Below are 20,330 nucleotides of genomic sequence, written 5' to 3' on the forward strand. Positions count from 1 at the left end.
TTTTAAAATAATAGATTTCACCATGAAACTTTCTCAGTTGATTACTTACACAAGTTCATAAAAAAATGTATTACAAGTTTTTGAAATTTGTATGTTTAATTATGCAAATTAGGCATTACCTCATTAAATATGCATATATTTTTGCATATATTTTCGGTAGATAGATCTGAACATATGATAAAGCCAGTTGCAAAATTATTTTTTCATTGTGATCACACACAGGATGAAAAAAGATGTTCAGAGGGAGTTCAGGATATATGCTTTCATTACCTAGGAAATCTAAATATACTGTCCATAGCCTTATAATCAGGGGTGCACATAACTTTTTCAGTGAGTTACTCAGGTGAGTACCAGGAGATGGTGTTTGGTACTCACCCCACATGTAGCGTGTTCTTAAGTGCAGTCTTCCTCACTGTCCTCCTCCGTGTTGCCACCACTGTCTTCTTCAGTGTCGCCAGCACTGTCCTCTGCTTCAGCTTCCTGCATGGTAGATGATGAAGATGCTGCAGATGCACCTCCCTGTCCTTGGTTTAGCCTGCGATTAGTTGTCTCCATCCACAGGTCAACAGCTTGCTTTGGGTCAAATGTCTCTGTGGTCTGCTTTGACAGGTGAATGTGCATCAGGGCTGAGAGACGAGCATGTGACAGACGAGATCTGTACTTGTTTTTTATTATGTTGAGATGTGAGAATCCCCTCTCACAAGCTGCACTGCTTAAAGGCAGTGTAAGAGACAGTGTAACCACCTTGTTGATGTTGAAGTAAGCATCTGGGTTACTTGTATTTACAATTTGGACCAAGTCATACACAGAAGAGGCTCCCAGGCGTTTCCCTGCCTGCTTTAAGCGCATCCATTCTGTCACAGTGGTGTCTTTGTCAAGTTGCAATGTGGCCTCATATTTCTTGAGAATGCTGCAAACTGTTGTGTTTCCAAAACTGTGGAGGTCTTGCATTTCCTGAGGCCATGTTGAAGGATCTGTAAAAGCCGTGCTATATTGGTCCAATGAGGGTTTCAAATAACACGGGAAGGTTTCTTGCGCGTTCCGTCTTTCCAGCATCTCAAAGTAATTTGGGTTAAATGCAATACATTTCTCATATGTATTTACTCGTTATTTCATCTGACTCCATAAATGAAAGGTTTTGATAATATCTATGCATCACTAAAAGTGAGCGAATGTTTGATTATTACTTTTAGACTATTAAATGAACAAGGTCAAAATCAGTTTGAATAATCAAATGTAACAATTTATTAAATCAGGTATCAGGTCAATTGTATAATCAATTCAAAGATAATCAATATAAAACATGAATAAAAAGAAGAGATGCGAACCCAACCTGATGCAAATACATGAGGCTGGAAGTCTCGGTCACTTCCAGCCATCACGGGCCAGTCTAGATACAGAAAGCGCCCCGATTCTCCTGCCGCATTCCATTAAATAGCCAAAACCTCTTTCACATGCTAATAATGGGAATTTACATTCAGAGTTGACACCTTTTGGGGGTAGGAGACGACCATTTGCCCAGAGACAACCTTCCTTTGTGTGCCAGTTTCTCTAAACTTCTCAAAACCTGATTTCTTTTTGTTTAAATTAGTTGGAAATTAGACATTTGTACCACTCACTCTAAGACATTAAAAATTATACTAAACATAATAATCATTCACATTAAACCACATATATATTCTTGTGTGAGTCTTTAGGTGTGAGAGGGAGTGAGACTGTATGGGGGAGGTCAGATGTAATTTCCAGCAAGGTCCTTTGTTTTAGACCAGTCTATCTCTCCAACCAGTTTCTCCAGTCTTACAGATCAAATACTAAGAAATGATCACATGACTTCAGGGAGTCATATCTGATTTCAAACTCTTCAATTAACCCCCTGAGTAAGTTTGTCTTGTCTCTGTCAGCATCAGCATTAGAAACAGTGTGTGCCCTGTGGCCTTCACCATCAAGCAGAAGTGTGAACTGTCCAATGGCCACCATGAGTTCATCCTTACATTCTCCAATGGTCAACTTTTCCTTTTGAAACCTAATGGACGTGGTCTTCAAAATGTTGCCAATGTCAAGCATGTTTGACAGAAAGCACTGAAAACGCTCTGTGCAGATATGCAGCAAGTCACTGTTATCACTCGTAGCGAGTTGCATTTTAATGGCTGGCAATAGTCTTGATATTTTTAACAGTGTTTCATGCCTCCATGCAGACCATCTGATATTATGAAACTTACCCAGTTTCACAAAGGAGATCCCATTTTCCTCACACAGCTTCTTCAGTTCAGCAGTTTTTTTTGCTCCACCGTTATCTTCAGAATACTGCTAAGTGTGTAACTGGAGAGTTTGGTGTACATCGGCTGAGATGTTTGTACTGGAGAATGACAAAAACTCATTTAAAGATTTGTAATGTAAAAATTCATACTTTTTTAGTGGAAACAACTATTTACAGACACAATATCTCATTAAATCATTAGCAACAACAATATAAACCACCTAAATCACATCAAAACTTATAAACACAGCATTTATGGCCTTCAACTGAGCAGAAAAACAGTCAAAAACACACATGTGAATGTCAGAGCGCGTCACGTGATGCATCTGAACCAATCACGGTGTCAGAAATTGACATCAGCCAATGAGATTCGCTTTTAGAGTTAAATGCCCATTTTACTTTCACGATTGGTTGCTGATAAAAAGGAAATGACCATATTTGGACCCGACAGCATTGTACAGGAGAGAGAGAGCTTCACAGACGTGTGTGAGATGACAGGACGCAGACAGAGATCGCGGAGCAGCGGATGATTTAGAACGCCAACTTTTGTTGAATTTCGGAGAAATCTACAGACGCAAATAGACAAAGTGTAGTAAAATAAAGACCTAAATGTGTATTTTGGACTTTTTTTCTACACAAGTCTGAAAGAAGACATGTTATTGAAGACAAATAGCCCAAAATCTCAAAATTGACCAGTGAAAAAAACAACAATGTTTTTGCCTGCCGTGTCTCGCCTTAAAGACGCATATTTTCATATAGAAATAGTACCACAACACAGGAAGTTCCTGAGGTTTGCTTTTGGGGGCAAAGCTTACCAATATCGGGTCCTTCCATTCGGCCTAGCCATGTTACATAGACGATTGGCTGATACTGGCCCAGTCTCAAGAGCTTGCGCTTCGACATCGAGATCGATCCCCGCTCATCTTCTCTCTATGGGGCTGAGATGCAATGGCAAGAAGAGCGTTCACTCTCCTGCCCAGAGAGTAACGTGCTTGGGGGTTAAATGGGACTCTGTCACCATCGGGGCACAATTGTCCCCTGCTTGTGTCAAGACAATTTTAATCACCCTAAGCAACATTTGGCTAGGTCAGGATAGGTCTCATGGCAGCTGTGTCTACAGTGATCCCTCTGGGCCTTTTGCACATGAAACCACTTCAGTTGTGGCTCAAAACCGGGGGATTTCATCTATACAACCCATAAAGGCAAATAAGGGCAAGGGCACGCGCTGAGTGCTTTGTGTCCTTTAAAAAAAATCCATGTTTATGGTAAGGGTTATGAGCTGCGGCTTTGTTCCCTTTCTACGTGGTTCAGACCCCGGTTCCTCAACCTTTTACCTTATATTTAAGTTTGGCTAATTTGAGCTCCCACTTAACTTGCTTCTGCAGGTCATTGTAGACTATGGCATCCCCCTGACTCAAACTAAAATTTCTCTGATTAATAATATTTTTAATAGATTTCGACACCCATGGTTTGTTATTTGGAAAAATTAAAATGGCCTTTTTAGGAATTATTTAATTTTCACAGAAACTTATATAAGCAGAAACAGTCTCAACAAGCTCATCCAAGTTAGAACATGCTTCATTGAATAAGTCCCAGTCTGTGCATGGGTAACAGTCCAATAGCTACTGTGTAGCTTCATCAGACCAGACCGGAACCAAACGTTGCTCAGGTTTTGTTCTCTTTAGGACAGTTTTGTAAACCGGAACCAATGTAAACAATGTTATGATTGGACAGATCAATGGGAGCTCTACCAAATGACCAGTAGGCTCTTTTAATTGTACCATAACAGAGGTCTCTTGTAGGGCAGGTGACATATTGAGAAAAGTTACGACTTTCCAAGCCTACAATGATTAAAGTTGCCCATTATAAAGTTCGGTGCGTCGGGGGCGATGCTTTGCAACCTTTGCACTGTTTGTACTATTGCCCTTGATGCGATATCAGCGTTCGCCCTCGGATGGATGTATACAAGTGTGACAAATAACTGTGGAGACTCTCTCCGCAAGTAATAAGGACGGAGAGAGACAGACATGAGTTCAATGTCTGGGGCACACACACTCTTATTGACATACAAACACAGACCACCACCGAGTGATTTTCCTGTTGCTGCCGGGTCCCTGTCAAGTCGCAACGGTACTCCAAAACCATCGATTTCAAAGTTGGGTTGTAGATCCTGTTCCTTGTCAACGCAGTGCTGAAGTGCCAACTAGTCTCTCCCTATGGAGGATCCCTTTACCACTCTACAGATAAAGCATTGTGGAAAATTCACGTATCTCCCCCGTAGTGATAAAATAAAATAAATTCTGTATCAAATTTATAGGCAGGACAAGTAGTTTGTTAAGGCTTGGTTTGTAGGGAATTACAAACATGCGCACATATATTCAAACGCACATAACTATAGAATTAATTCTTAATGCGCATGTGAACGCCATCAGTGTTTCTCAAAGGTTCGCGGGGAAAGTCTGTGTAGAGAGAACGGTGTCGTCTTAGCGGCCCCTAATTTAATAACAAATTATCCTTTCGACAGAAGTGAATCAATCAAAACTAACTTTAGCTGGAAAATAACATTATTCAAGAACCGCTATAAAGCCAAAACAATCTCTGTTACCTTAAATTATACGTTTATCTCTGTAAAGCAGCTTTGAAACAATCTAAATTGTTAAAAGCGCTATATAAATGAAGATGACTTGACTTGACTTGACTTAAGCCACGTCTCAGTCAGTGCAATAAGGCAGGCATTCCTGTAGTCCGATACGAATCTGGCATTTGCTTGGAGTTCATCTACCTTACTCCGAAGGGATTGTACATTGACAAGGATTATTAAAGGGAGAGGGATCCTATGGTGGCCCTGTCTTTTGAGCCTCTGATGGACCCCGCCTTGGCTACCTCTTTTCCTCGCCCTTGTTGGCCTCGTCCTCTGGTCTCCCTTGGAAGGACCAATGCTCGGTCCACGATTCCCCCTCCTGTATCCCGGAGCAACAGTAGGAACTCCCGATTGTAACGGAGGTGGTAATCCAAAAAAAGCACCCGCATAAAGTAACAAAAAAGCGTCAGAATGAGCAGAAAACCAGTCAGTCTAAGGTGAGTCATTGTTTCCAAACGAGCCGAGTTAAAAAATAACAATGAACTATTTTAATAGTCACACACAATCGTGTCACCATAGAACAGCGCCACATGATGCCACATGTAATACTTGATCCGATAATACTAACACTTTCTTTTCTTTTCTCTTCTACTCTATATCTAATAAAACGTTTTTGCATATACTGCGTTAGACTAAACTGGGAAGGATCAAAGCACTTACATATTGTTGTCCTATTGTTAGTTTAACTGCTTCTAATGCTCTCCTCATTTGTAAGTCGCTTTGGATAAAAGCGTGTGCTAAATAATTAACACAGCCAATCACAGCAGTGGGTGTTTACACTGAAGTCTCACAGCCAATCACAGCAGTGGGCGTTTACACTGAAGTCTCACAGCCAATCACAGCAGTGGATGTTTACACTGAAGTCTCACAGCCAATCACAGCAGTGGATGTTTACACTGAAGCCTCACAGCTAATCACAGCAGTGGACGTTTACACTGAAGCCTCGCAGCTAATCACAGCAGTGGACGTTTACACTGAAGTCTCACAGCCAATCACAGCAGTGGACGTTTACACTGAAGTCTCACAGCCAATCACAGCAGTGGATGTTTACACTGAAGTCTCACAGCCAATCACAGCAGTGGGCGTTTACACTGAAGCCTCGCAGCTAATCACAGCAGTGGGTGTTTACACTGAAGTCTCACAGCCAATCACAGCAGTGGGCGTTTACACTGAAGTCTCACAGCCAATCACAGCAGTGGACGTTTACACTGAAGTCTCACAGCTAATCACAGCAGTGGGTGTTTACACTGAAGTCTCACAGCCAATCAGAGCAGTGGGCGTTTACACTGAAGTCTCACAGCTAATCACAGCAGTGGGTGATTACACTGAAGCCTCACAGCCAATCACAGCAGTGGGCGTTTACACTGAAGTCTCACAGCCAATCACAGCAGTGGACGTTTACACTGAAGTCTCACAGCCAATCACAGCACTGGACGTTTACACTGAAGTCTCATATCCAATCACAGCAGTGGACGTTTACACTGAAGTCTCACAGCCAATCACAGCAGTGGGTGTTTATACTGAAGTCTCACAGCTAATCAGCCAATCACAGCAGTGGGCGTTTACACTGAAGTCTCACAGCCAATCACAGCAGTGGGTGTTTACACTGAAGTCTCACAGCCAATCACAGAAGTGGGCGTTTACACTGAAGTCTCACAGCCAATCACAGAAGTGGGCGTTTACACTGAAGTCTCACAGCCAATCACAGCAGTGGACGTTTACACTGAAGTCTCATAGCCAATCACAGCAGTGGGTGTTTACACTGAAGTCTCACAGCCAATCACAGCAGTGGACGTTTATACTGAAGTATCACAGCCAATCACAGCAGTGGACGTTTACACTGAAGTCTCATAGCCAATCACAGCAGTGGATGTTTACACTGAAGTCTCACAACCAATCACAGCAGTGGACGTTTACACTGAAGTCTCACAGCCAATCACAGCAGTGGACGTTTACACTGAAGTCTCACAGCCAATCACAGAAGTGGGCGTTTACACTGAAGTCTCACAGCTAATCACAGCAGTGGGTGTTTACACTATAGTCTCACAGCCAATCACAGCAGTGGGCTTTTACACTGAAGTCTCACAGCCAATCACAGCAGTGGGTGTTTACAATGAAGTCTCACACTTTCTTTTCTTTTCTCTTCTACTCTATATCTAATAAAACGTTTTTGCATATACTGCGTTAGACTAAACTGGGAAGGATCAAAGCACTTACATATTGTTGTCCTATTGTTAGTTTAACTGCTTCTAATGCTCTCCTCATTTGTAAGTCGCTTTGGATAAAAGCGTGTGCTAAATAATTAACACAGCCAATCACAGCAGTGGGTGTTTACACTGAAGTCTCACAGCCAATCACAGCAGTGGGCGTTTACACTGAAGTCTCACAGCCAATCACAGCAGTGGATGTTTACACTGAAGTCTCACAGCCAATCACAGCAGTGGATGTTTACACTGAAGCCTCACAGCTAATCACAGCAGTGGACGTTTACACTGAAGCCTCGCAGCTAATCACAGCAGTGGACGTTTACACTGAAGTCTCACAGCCAATCACAGCAGTGGACGTTTACACTGAAGTCTCACAGCCAATCACAGCAGTGGATGTTTACACTGAAGTCTCACAGCCAATCACAGCAGTGGGCGTTTACACTGAAGCCTCGCAGCTAATCACAGCAGTGGGTGTTTACACTGAAGTCTCACAGCCAATCACAGCAGTGGGCGTTTACACTGAAGTCTCACAGCCAATCACAGCAGTGGACGTTTACACTGAAGTCTCACAGCTAATCACAGCAGTGGGTGTTTACACTGAAGTCTCACAGCCAATCAGAGCAGTGGGCGTTTACACTGAAGTCTCACAGCTAATCACAGCAGTGGGTGATTACACTGAAGCCTCACAGCCAATCACAGCAGTGGGCGTTTACACTGAAGTCTCACAGCCAATCACAGCAGTGGACGTTTACACTGAAGTCTCACAGCCAATCACAGCACTGGACGTTTACACTGAAGTCTCATATCCAATCACAGCAGTGGACGTTTACACTGAAGTCTCACAGCCAATCACAGCAGTGGGTGTTTATACTGAAGTCTCACAGCTAATCAGCCAATCACAGCAGTGGGCGTTTACACTGAAGTCTCACAGCCAATCACAGCAGTGGGTGTTTACACTGAAGTCTCACAGCCAATCACAGAAGTGGGCGTTTACACTGAAGTCTCACAGCCAATCACAGAAGTGGGCGTTTACACTGAAGTCTCACAGCCAATCACAGCAGTGGACGTTTACACTGAAGTCTCATAGCCAATCACAGCAGTGGGTGTTTACACTGAAGTCTCACAGCCAATCACAGCAGTGGACGTTTATACTGAAGTATCACAGCCAATCACAGCAGTGGACGTTTACACTGAAGTCTCATAGCCAATCACAGCAGTGGATGTTTACACTGAAGTCTCACAACCAATCACAGCAGTGGACGTTTACACTGAAGTCTCACAGCCAATCACAGCAGTGGACGTTTACACTGAAGTCTCACAGCCAATCACAGAAGTGGGCGTTTACACTGAAGTCTCACAGCTAATCACAGCAGTGGGTGTTTACACTATAGTCTCACAGCCAATCACAGCAGTGGGCTTTTACACTGAAGTCTCACAGCCAATCACAGCAGTGGGTGTTTACAATGAAGTCTCACAGCTAATCACAGAAGTGGGCGTTTACACTGAAGTCTCACAGCTAATCACAGCAGTGGGCGTTTACACTGAAGTCTCACAGCCAATCACAGAAGTGGGCGTTTACACTGAAGTCTCACAGCTAATCACAGCAGTGGGTGTTTACACTGAAGTCTCACAGCCAATCACAGCAGTGGACGTTTACACTGAAGTCTCACAGCTAATCACAGCAGTGGGTGTTTACACTGAAGTCTCACAGCTAATCAGAGCAGTGGGTGTTTACACTGAAGTCTCACAGCTAATCACAGCAGTGGGTGTTTACACTGAAGTCTCACAGCCAATCAGAGCAGTGGGCGTTTACACTGAAGTCTCACAGCTAATCACAGCAGTGGGTGGTTACACTGAAGCCTCACAGCCAATCACAGCAGTGGGCGTTTACACTGAAGTCTCACAGCTAATCACAGCAGTGGGCGTTTACACTAAAGTCTCACAGCCAATCACAGCAGTGGGCGTTTACACTGAAGTCTCACAGCCAATCACAGCAGTGGACGTTTACACTGAAGTCTCATATCCAATCACAGCAGTGGACGTTTACACTGAAGTCTCACAGCCAATCACAGCAGTGGATGTTTACACTGACGTCTCACAACCAATCACAGCAGTGGACGTTTACACTGAAGTCTCACAGCCAATCACAGCAGTGGGTGTTTACACTGAAGTCTCACAGCTAATCAGCCAATCACAGCAGTGGGTGTTTACACTGAAGTCTCACAGCCAATCACAGCAGTGGGTGTTTACACTGAAGTCTCACAGCCAATCACAGCAGTGGGTGTTTACACTGAAGTCTCACAGCCAATCACAGCAGTGGATGTTTACACTGACGTCTCACAACCAATCACAGCAGTGGACGTTTACACTGAAGTCTCACAGCCAATCACAGCAGTGGGTGTTTACACTGAAGTCTCACAGCTAATCAGCCAATCACAGCAGTGGGCGTTTACACTGAAGTCTCACAGCCAATCACAGCAGTGGGTGTTTACACTGAAGTCTCACAGCCAATCACAGAAGTGGGTGTTAACACTGAAGTCTCACAGCCAATCACAGAAGTGGGTGTTTACACTGAAGTCTCACAGCCAATCACAGAAGTGGGTGTTTACACTGAAGTCTCACAGCCAATCACAGCAGTGGGTGTTTACACTGAAGTCTCACAGCCAATCACAGCAGTGGGTGTTTACACTGAAGTCTCACAGCAAATCACAGCAGTGGGTGTTTACACTGAAGTCTCACAGCCAATCACAGAAGTGGGTGTTTACACTGAAGTCTCACAGCCAATCACAGAAGTGGGTGTTTACACTGAAGTCTCACAGCCAATCACAGCAGTGGACGTTTACACTGAAGTCTCATAGCCAATCACAGCAGTGGGTGTTTACACTGAAGTCTCACAGCCAATCACAGCAGTGGACGTTTATACTGAAGTATCACAGCCAATCACAGCAGTGGACGTTTACACTGAAGTCTCACAGCCAATCACAGCAGTGGGTGTTTACACTGAAGTCTCACAGCTAATCAGCCAATCACAGCAGTGGGCGTTTACACTGAAGTCTCACAGCCAATCACAGCAGTGGGTGTTTACACTGAAGTCTCACAGCCAATCACAGAAGTGGGTGTTAACACTGAAGTCTCACAGCCAATCACAGAAGTGGGTGTTTACACTGAAGTCTCACAGCTAATCAGCCAATCACAGCAGTGGGTGTTTACACTGAAGTCTCACAGCCAATCACAGCAGTGGGTGTTTACACTGAAGTCTCACAGCCAATCACAGCAGTGGGTGTTTACACTGAAGTCTCACAGCCAATCACAGCAGTGGATGTTTACACTGACGTCTCACAACCAATCACAGCAGTGGACGTTTACACTGAAGTCTCACAGCCAATCACAGCAGTGGGTGTTTACACTGAAGTCTCACAGCTAATCAGCCAATCACAGCAGTGGGCGTTTACACTGAAGTCTCACAGCCAATCACAGCAGTGGGTGTTTACACTGAAGTCTCACAGCCAATCACAGAAGTGGGTGTTAACACTGAAGTCTCACAGCCAATCACAGCAGTGGGTGTTTACACTGAAGTCTCACAGCCAATCACAGCAGTGGACGTTTATACTGAAGTATCACAGCCAATCACAGCAGTGGACGTTTACACTGAAGTCTCATAGCCAATCACAGCAGTGGGTGTTTACACTGAAGTCTCACAGCCAATCACAGCAGTGGACGTTTATACTGAAGTATCACAGCCAATCACAGCAGTGGACGTTTACACTGAAGTCTCATAGCCAATCACAGCAGTGGGTGTTTACACTGAAGTCTCACAGCCAATCACAGCAGTGGACGTTTATACTGAAGTATCACAGCCAATCACAGCAGTGGACGTTTACACTGAAGTCTCATAGCCAATCACAGCAGTGGATGTTTACACTGAAGTCTCACAACCAATCACAGCAGTGGACGTTTACACTGAAGTCTCACAGCCAATCACAGCAGTGGACGTTTACACTGAAGTCTCACAGCCAATCACAGAAGTGGGCGTTTACACTGAAGTCTCACAGCTAATCACAGCAGTGGGTGTTTACACTATAGTCTCACAGCCAATCACAGCAGTGGGCTTTTACACTGAAGTCTCACAGCCAATCACAGCAGTGGACGTTTACACTGAAGTCTCACAGCAAATCACAGACGTGGGCGTTTACACTGAAGTCTCACAGCTAATCACAGCAGTGGGTGTTTACACTGAAGTCTCACAGCCAATCACAGCAGTGGACGTTTACACTGAAGTCTCACAGCTAATCACAGCAGTGGGTGTTTACACTGAAGTCTCACAGCTAATCAGAGCAGTGGGTGTTTACACTGAAGTCTCACAGCTAATCACAGCAGTGGGTGTTTACACTGAAGTCTCACAGCCAATCAGAGCAGTGGGCGTTTACACTGAAGTCTCACAGCTAATCACAGCAGTGGGCGTTTACACTAAAGTCTCACAGCCAATCACAGCAGTGGGCGTTTACACTGAAGTCTCACAGCCAATCACAGCAGTGGACGTTTACACTGAAGTCTCATATCCAATCACAGCAGTGGACGTTTACACTGAAGTCTTACAGCCAATCACAGCAGTGGATGTTTACACTGACGTCTCACAACCAATCACAGCAGTGGACGTTTACACTGAAGTCTCACAGCCAATCACAGCAGTGGGTGTTTACACTGAAGTCTCACAGCTAATCAGCCAATCACAGCAGTGGGTGTTTACACTGAAGTCTCACAGCCAATCACAGCAGTGGGTGTTTACACTGAAGTCTCACAGCCAATCACAGCAGTGGGTGTTTACACTGAAGTCTCACAGCCAATCACAGCAGTGGATGTTTACACTGACGTCTCACAACCAATCACAGCAGTGGACGTTTACACTGAAGTCTCACAGCCAATCACAGCAGTGGGTGTTTACACTGAAGTCTCACAGCTAATCAGCCAATCACAGCAGTGGGCGTTTACACTGAAGTCTCACAGCCAATCACAGCAGTGGGTGTTTACACTGAAGTCTCACAGCCAATCACAGAAGTGGGTGTTAACACTGAAGTCTCACAGCCAATCACAGAAGTGGGTGTTTACACTGAAGTCTCACAGCCAATCACAGAAGTGGGTGTTTACACTGAGGTCTCACAGCCAATCACAGCAGTGGGTGTTTACACTGAAGTCTCACAGCCAATCACAGCAGTGGGTGTTTACACTGAAGTCTCACAGCCAATCACAGCAGTGGGTGTTTACACTGAAGTCTCACAGCCAATCACAGAAGTGGGTGTTTACACTGAAGTCTCACAGCCAATCACAGAAGTGGGTGTTTACACTGAAGTCTCACAGCCAATCACAGCAGTGGACGTTTACACTGAAGTCTCATAGCCAATCACAGCAGTGGGTGTTTACACTGAAGTCTCACAGCCAATCACAGCAGTGGACGTTTATACTGAAGTGTCACAGCCAATCACAGCAGTGGACGTTTACACTGAAGTCTCATAGCCAATCACAGCAGTGGGTGTTTACACTGAAGTCTCACAGCCAATCACAGCAGTGGGCGTTTACACTGAAGTCTCACAGCCAATCACAGCAGTGCACAGCAAAATCCCCAGTGTTAAATTAACACTGCTTCGTGTTTATATGAGTCCACACTCAGAGAGTGTTAAATGAACACTGAAGCGGTGTTAAAGTTAATGAGATAATTAAGTGATTAATTGAGTTATGATTGAGCATTATTGAAGACACCTGATGATAACAAGCAGAATCACTGAAGGAGAAAATCGTAATTGGTATGTTACCATTATGGAGATCAGTGTTTTCTTTAGTTGGTCTCTTATAGTGTTAATATCGTCAGACGAGACGAGACGAAATATGTTCATCAACGACTTTTTTCCCCATGACTAAGACGAGACGATGACGAGACTGCACTACTGTTCAAAAACGCTGACTAAGACTAAATTAACATGCATAATTGTTGACGAAAAAAGACGAGACGAAAATGTTTTGCATAAAATAAAAACTAAGATAAAATCTCTCTTCATTTTCGTCTACAATCGTCTCTGCTTTTTCATCAGCTGTTACGCCTTTAAAATATTCCGAATGAGTTCGCGCTGTTGCTCCAGTAGGCTATCGTTACGAAGCTATGGTGTTTTGGCACATACATTATGCAGGTTACGATTGTATTGCTTCCACTAAAGAAAATAATGCGCTCCGTCACCAAAAAAATAGCCTCCTGGAAGTTCCGGGAGTCTCCCGCATATTGATACGGCTCACTGATGCCCGCGAATTATGGGATTAATATCCTGCCATGATTCAAAACTGAAAATAAAGTTCTGAAAGGTTGAAACTAAGTGTTCGAAAACTCAAAATCTTAAAAAAAAAAGTTTTGCAAGATCGAAAAATAAGATTCGCAAGCTTGCAAAATGTAAAAAAATAAGAATATCTCTGCAAACATTATGTTGTTTTTGAGATTTCCTTCTTCAGAACTGCAAAACATTTTTTACGATGTTGCGCAATTTTTTTTCCAGAGTTTCAAATTTGTCAGTGTTCTCCCACTGTATAGTTTGTTTTCCAGATTTGAAACCTTGAAACCCGTGATCTGAAAACGGGTGTGCGAATAGGTGAAAAAAAGTTTTGAAACTCTGAAAACTGAGGTTCGAAAGGGCGAAACTTATTACATTACATTAAATGTGCACTCCTATTGCAGACTATTTTTTCAGAGCTGAGTTTACAACACCCACTTTCGGAGATACGCGCACACAGTTGCGAGCTTGCGACTCGCGTGATTGTTGGCAGCGATGTCACGCAGCTCTGCTCTGAAACTCTGAAACTCAGACTGAGCGAAAATGAAGCTTCGCAACCTTGCAACTTAAAAAAAAGCCTGGAGGGAGGGCCTTTCTGCTCTTGGCCAATGCTTTGCTGTCTGCTGACGTACAGTCCAATCACAAGTCGTATTTACTGGAAAGGTGGCTTCTGCACTGGTTCTTTGCATGCGTCCGGCAGATTGACCGTGACGATTGCTTCTGTAAAGAGTGCAAATCCTTCCTCTCATTACCATGATTTACCTTTTTCTAGGATGATTTATCATGATTTACCATGACTTACCATGTTCCAGTATGATTTACCATGATTCTAGTATGATTTACTATGTACTAGGATGGTTTACCATGATTTACCACGTTCTAGTACAATTTACCACAGTTGACCATACATTTAGCATAATTTACCATAGTGTACCATTATTTATCAAAGTTTACCATGATTTACCCTGTTCTAGGATGATGTATAATTATTTACTATGTTCTAGTATATGATTCACCATGATTTACATGACTTACCATGTTCCAGTATGATTTACCATGAATCTAGCATGATTTAGTTTACCATGATATACCAAGTTCTAGTATGATTCAGCATGCTTTACCCTGTTCTAGCATGGTTTACAACAATTGAACACATTCTAGTATAATTTAATATGATTCTAGCATGATTTACCATAGTTTACCATGATTTATCTTAGTTTGCCTTGATTTACCATGTTACAGGATGATTTACCATGATATACCACATTCTAGAATGATTTACCAGGATTCTATCATGATTCACCTTATTTACTATGATTTACCATGTTTCTAGCGTTATTTACCATGATTTACCACGTTGTTAGCAATTATGTGATGCATCAGAACAAATGAAGTGATAAACTCTGACAAAATATGATTGTGTTATAATAGTAATTGTTATGTAAGGAATTTTTAGTGTCTAAATATATGAATGCAAAAGCACATGTGAAAAGACTATTAAATTGTAGATTGTCCAGCAGAGGGCAGTAGAAGACCACTTATTGGCTCACTTTCATTTTACAAGTCTTGATTTTTACCAGTATTTTAAGTGGTCTTCTACTGCCCCCTGCTGTCTCTTCATCATACTACTCCCTAATATTGTTATATAATTCATATTTTGACTTTATAAAATCATTATTTTAACATTTACAATCACATTTTGTCAAAATTCATCTAATTGGAGTATTACTATTGACAATTGTGTCACATTGAGAAATGGGAATCCTGAAAATGAAAGTAAAAAATAATCCATTTAAGAGCAGCAGGATTATATTTGTAATCTTTTTATCAGCTTTCAGCATTGGCTAATAAACAAATGCTTAAAGCTATATATTTGTTATTATGACATACGTGTAATATGTGTGTAAGCATGCATAATGGAGTTAACATGGAGAAACCGGTTTGCTTTAGTGCAAAAAAATACTTGTAAAAATCAAGACTTGTAACATGCTGAATCATACTATAACTTGGTATATCATGGTAAACTAAATCATGCTAGATTCATGGTAAATCATGGTGAATCATATACTAGAACATAGTAAATAATTATACATCATCCTAGAACAGGGTAAATCATGGTAAACTTTGATAAATAATGGTACACTATGGTAAATTATGCTAAATGTATGGTCAACTGTGGTAAATTGTACTAGAACGTGGTAAATCATGGTAAACCATCCTAGTACATGGTAAATCATACTGGAACATGGTAAGTCATGGTAAATCATGATAAATCATACTAGAAAAAGGTAAATCATGGTAATGAGAGGAAGGATTTGCACTCTGTACAGAAGCAATCGTCACGGTCAATCTGCCGGACGCATGCAAAGAACCAGTGCAGAAGCCACCTTTCCAGTAAATACGACTTGTGATTGGACTGTACGTCAGCAGACAGCAAAGCATTGGCCAAGAGCAGAAAGGCCCTCCCTCCAGGCTTTTTTTTTAAGTTGCGAGGTTGCGAAGCTTCATTTTCGCTCAGTCTGAGTTTCAGAGTTTCAGAGCAGAGCTGCGTGACATCGCTGCCAACAATCACGCGAGTCGCAAGCTCGCAACTGTGTGCGCGTATCTCCGCAAAGTGGGTGTTGTAAACTCAGCTCTGAAAAAATAGTCTGCAATAGGAGTGCACATTTAATGTAATGTAATAAGTTTCGCCCTTTCGAACCTCAGTTTTCAGAGTTTCAAAACTTTTTTTCACCTATTCGCACACCCGTTTTCAGATCACGAGTTTCAAGGTTTCAAATCTGGAAAACAAACTATACAGTGGGAGAACACTGACAAATTTGAAACTCTGAAAAAAAAATTGCGCAACATCGTAAAAAATGTTTTGCAGTTCTGAAGAAGGAAATCTCAAAAACAACATAATGTTTGCAGAGATATTCTTATTTTTTTACATTTTGCAAGCTTGTAAATCTTATTTTTCGATCTTGCTAAACTTTTTTTTTTAAGATTTTGAGTTTTCGAACACTTAGTTTCAACCTTTCAGAACTTTATATTCAGTTTTGAATCATGGCAGGATATTAATCCCATAGCGAATTAGTTAAAGTCTCCGGAATCTAGAGCGAGCGCGCCCGCAAGACAGAGACTGTGCTCCAAACCGCGTAGTGCGTGCACGGCAGAGAGGGAGAGAGAGCAAGAGACTGCGCGCGTGTGCCTCATGAAGTATCATCATGAAAAAAAGACTCAGCACTGGGTAGCACCCCCAACCTGAAACCTCTTCCCGCGCCTTTGTAACTTCAGTCGCCTGTTGGGCCCCAGCTTTTGAATTGTGTTGGTTAAAATAAAATACTCTTCAGAACAGGTTCCTCATTTGTAAATGTGTCTCCTCAGAAATTGAAAACCAGACATGTTTAACAGTTGCATTCAACAAAAATCATCCAACAAGTGTATTTTGTCAGAAATAATCTCAGTAATAATGTGTTATAAAAAAAAAAAAGACTATTTTTTTTACTAAAACTTGACTAAAATTAAAATACTTTTAGTCGACTAAAACTTGACTAAGATACCTTAAGTTCTCTTTTGACTAAAACTAGACTAAAATGATGATACTTTTAGTCGACTAAAACTAGACTAACAAAAAAAGATATGTGAATGACTAAATATGACTAAGACTAACAAGGACATTTGGCACAAGACTAAGACTAAGACTAAATTAAAAATAGGTGACAAAATTAACACTAGTCTCTTGACCCTTAAATCATTAACTTTAGATTTTGTTTGGCTGCTGTACGTGAGTTATAACAGTCAGATGAACAAAGAGAAAAGGTTGTTTGAGAGTGTTGGTTGTGTTTTAACATCATCATTATTTCACAATAATTTTACTTGAATCACTGAACTCATATGGAGCCAAATTACTGTTACTTTTACTTTATTGATAGCAGCACTGTCCTTGAAAAGCATAATGTTTTTAACTTTTACGATGTAATCAAAATCATTTCTTAAGACTTCATCCTATACAAAACTGTGTTTTTTTTAAAAAACACAGACATCAAGAATCAGCCTGTGAATCTCAAAAATGGTGACAATTATAAAGCATGTTGCAGTGCATTCTGGATGCCACCAATCAAACATCATTCATGGCTGCATGAATAAATAATGAGCTTATGGTCAGTGGTGATCTGTTTGTCACCATTGTTGAGAGTCATACGCTAATTCTTGATCTCTGTGTGTGCCTACCTAAAATATTTTTAAGATCTTTTTTTTTTTTGTAATTGATTTGATCATTTGGATTTGATTGAAAAAGTCTAAAAATGGCATTATCTACAAGGACAGTGCTACTATAATCCATAAGGCAAACTTAACTCAGAAATGTTGCTCTAAATGAATTCAGTGCTTCAGGTCAACTATTGATTATGTTAAAACACAACCAACACCATCACATCACCTTTTCTCTTTGTTCATCTGGCTGTTATGACTCACGTACAGCAGCCAAACAAATTCTAAAGTTAAATTTGTAAGGGTCAAGAGACCAACTAAAACACACACTGATCTCCATAATGGTAACATACCAATTACGATTTTCTCCTTCAGTGATTCTGCTTGTTATCATCAGGTGTCTTCAATAATTAATCACTTAATTATCTCATTAACTTTAACACCGCTTCAGTGTTCATTTAACACTCTCTGAGTGTGGACTCATATAAACACTGAGAAGTGTTAATTTAACACTGGGGAATTTGCTGTGTGGGTGTTTACACTGAAGTCTCACAGCCAATCACAGCAGTGGGTGTTTACACTGAAGTCTCACAGCCAATCACAGCAGTGGGTGTTTACACTGAAGTCTCACAGCTAATCAGAGCAGTGGGCGTTTACACTGAAGTCTCACAGCCAATCACAGCAGTGGGCGTTTACACTGAAGTCTCACAGCCTATCACAGCAGTGGGCATTTACACTGTAGTCTCACAGCCAATCACAGCAGTGGGTGTTTACACTGTAGTCTCACAGCCAATCACAGAAGTGGCCGTTTACACTGTAGTCTCACAGCCAATCACAGCAGTGGGCATTTACACTGTAGTCTCACAGCCAATCACAGCAGTGGGCGTTTACACTGAAGTCTCACAGCCAATCACAGCAGTGGGCGTTTACACAGAAGTCTCAACGGCCAAAAACAGCTGTGGGCGTTTACACTGAAGTCTCACAGCCAATCACAGCAGTGGGCGTTTACACTGAAGTCTCACACAGACACACCCCTTTAAACAGAACATTCAGATATGAGGCTAAAATCAGGTTTGGAAAAATGCCTTTTATTTCTAAATTAAGACTTAAAAAAATAAAAAAATGCAGTTCATGACCCCTTTAAGAACATATGCTAATGCCTTATATGTAAATATCACTGATCTTAAAAGAGAAGAGCTGTTAGAGAAGGTTGTATTTAGTTAAATTGCACATTGATGTGATTGTTGTGTTGTAGTTTCAGGAGAAAGTTCAACAGCAGAAGATGAGCATCAGATTCCTGAGAGGAAAGACCAGATCAGACTGGTTCTGCTGGGAAAAACTGGATGTGGGAAAAGTGCCACTGGAAACACCATCATCGGCAGAAACCTGTTTAAATCCTTAGCCGGTTCAAACTCTGTGACGAAACAGTGTCATGCAGAAACTACAGTGAGGATGGGTAAAGAGATCTCAGTGATCGACACTCCTGGACTTTATGATACTGAACTCAGTGATGAGGAGGTTAAAACTGAAATAGTGAAATGCATAACATACGCTTCTCCTGGACCACATGCTTTTATTATGGTGATTAAAGTGGGTCGATTCACTGAGGAGGAGAAAAACACAATAAAGATCCTCAAAAAAGTGTTTGGAGAAGAGATACTAAAATACACCATGATCATCTTCACTTACAAAGACCAGTTGGAGAAAGAAAAGCAAACCAGTCAGCAGTTTTTACAGCACTGTGATCCAAATCTTAGAAACCTCATATGCAGTTGTGGAAACAGATTTGTCTTTCTGGACAACAACTCCGCCAGTTTCCCACAGTTCAGAGATCTGATCAGTAAAATAGAGAAGATGGTGGAGGAGAATGGAGGGAAGCATTTTGAACATGCTGTGTTTGAGAGAACAGAGAAATACATTCGGAAGATTCAGAAAATGAAACCGCTTAATTTTTACAGACAAAAGAAAGAGGATGAAACTGAGGATAATGAAACTGGTTGTTGTTTAATTCTGTGATTCATTCACTCCTTCAACTAATTATATTGATAATAACAAGACTATTTCTGTATTTTATTATCAATATTTTGATCTATGAAATTGTGCCGTCCTCGATATGTCTGCTTTATATCCTGACAGCCAGCTAAACTTTTTCCCAACACCAAGACTCTGAAGACTAATTCTTAATTCCACAGGTTTAATGGAGTTGCAAGGAAAATAGTGAAACTGAAATACACAAAAGAGCAATGACAAATTACACATAAATAAAGGAAAATTTGCACAATTCCTATTGTATTTCGTTTGTACTCATTTTTAAAACTAATAAGAAATACATGTGAACTACATATAGGACCTTATAGCACCTTTACTGTGCAGCTCGTAGTACACGTGAGCGAACACGTGAGCGCTTGCATATACATAGCCGACGTGCATTCAAACCATCCTCAAATCACACTAACAAACTTAAAATTGTCAAAATAACTAATAATACTTCCCTAATAATCTCACAAAACAAAGTATACATACCGACGATGCTACGTCAGACATGAGAAGACAGAAATGATGGAAGCTCCGTGAATTTGCACACTTGAACTGCTGAAACGCGTGAGTGTTCACTACCCAACTACGGAAAGTGCAAAAAGACATTTAGAGCAGCGCGATCTTAAAGTGACCATGACCCAAATAGAAACACATAAGAAATAATGCATATTACTGGAACACAGAAT

General features: G+C 41.5%; 1 protein-coding gene across 1 annotated transcript; it reads left to right on the forward strand.

Moving 5' to 3' along the window:
- Window positions 1–962: 962 nt before the first annotated feature.
- Window positions 963–19,623, forward strand: LOC307003188 (GTPase IMAP family member 9-like; the record flags this gene model as incomplete). The annotated part of the gene is made up of 3 exons (XM_079621365.1): window positions 963–976; window positions 1,902–2,002; window positions 18,863–19,623. 3 exons carry the CDS (start codon window positions 963–965, stop codon window positions 19,621–19,623), a joined length of 876 nt encoding a protein of 291 aa, XP_079477491.1.
- Window positions 19,624–20,330: the final 707 nt, after the last annotated feature.

This window comes from Phoxinus phoxinus (assembly GCF_949152265.1).
Source record: "Phoxinus phoxinus genome assembly, chromosome: 1".
NCBI classification, from domain to species: Eukaryota; Metazoa; Chordata; class Actinopteri; order Cypriniformes; family Leuciscidae; genus Phoxinus; species Phoxinus phoxinus.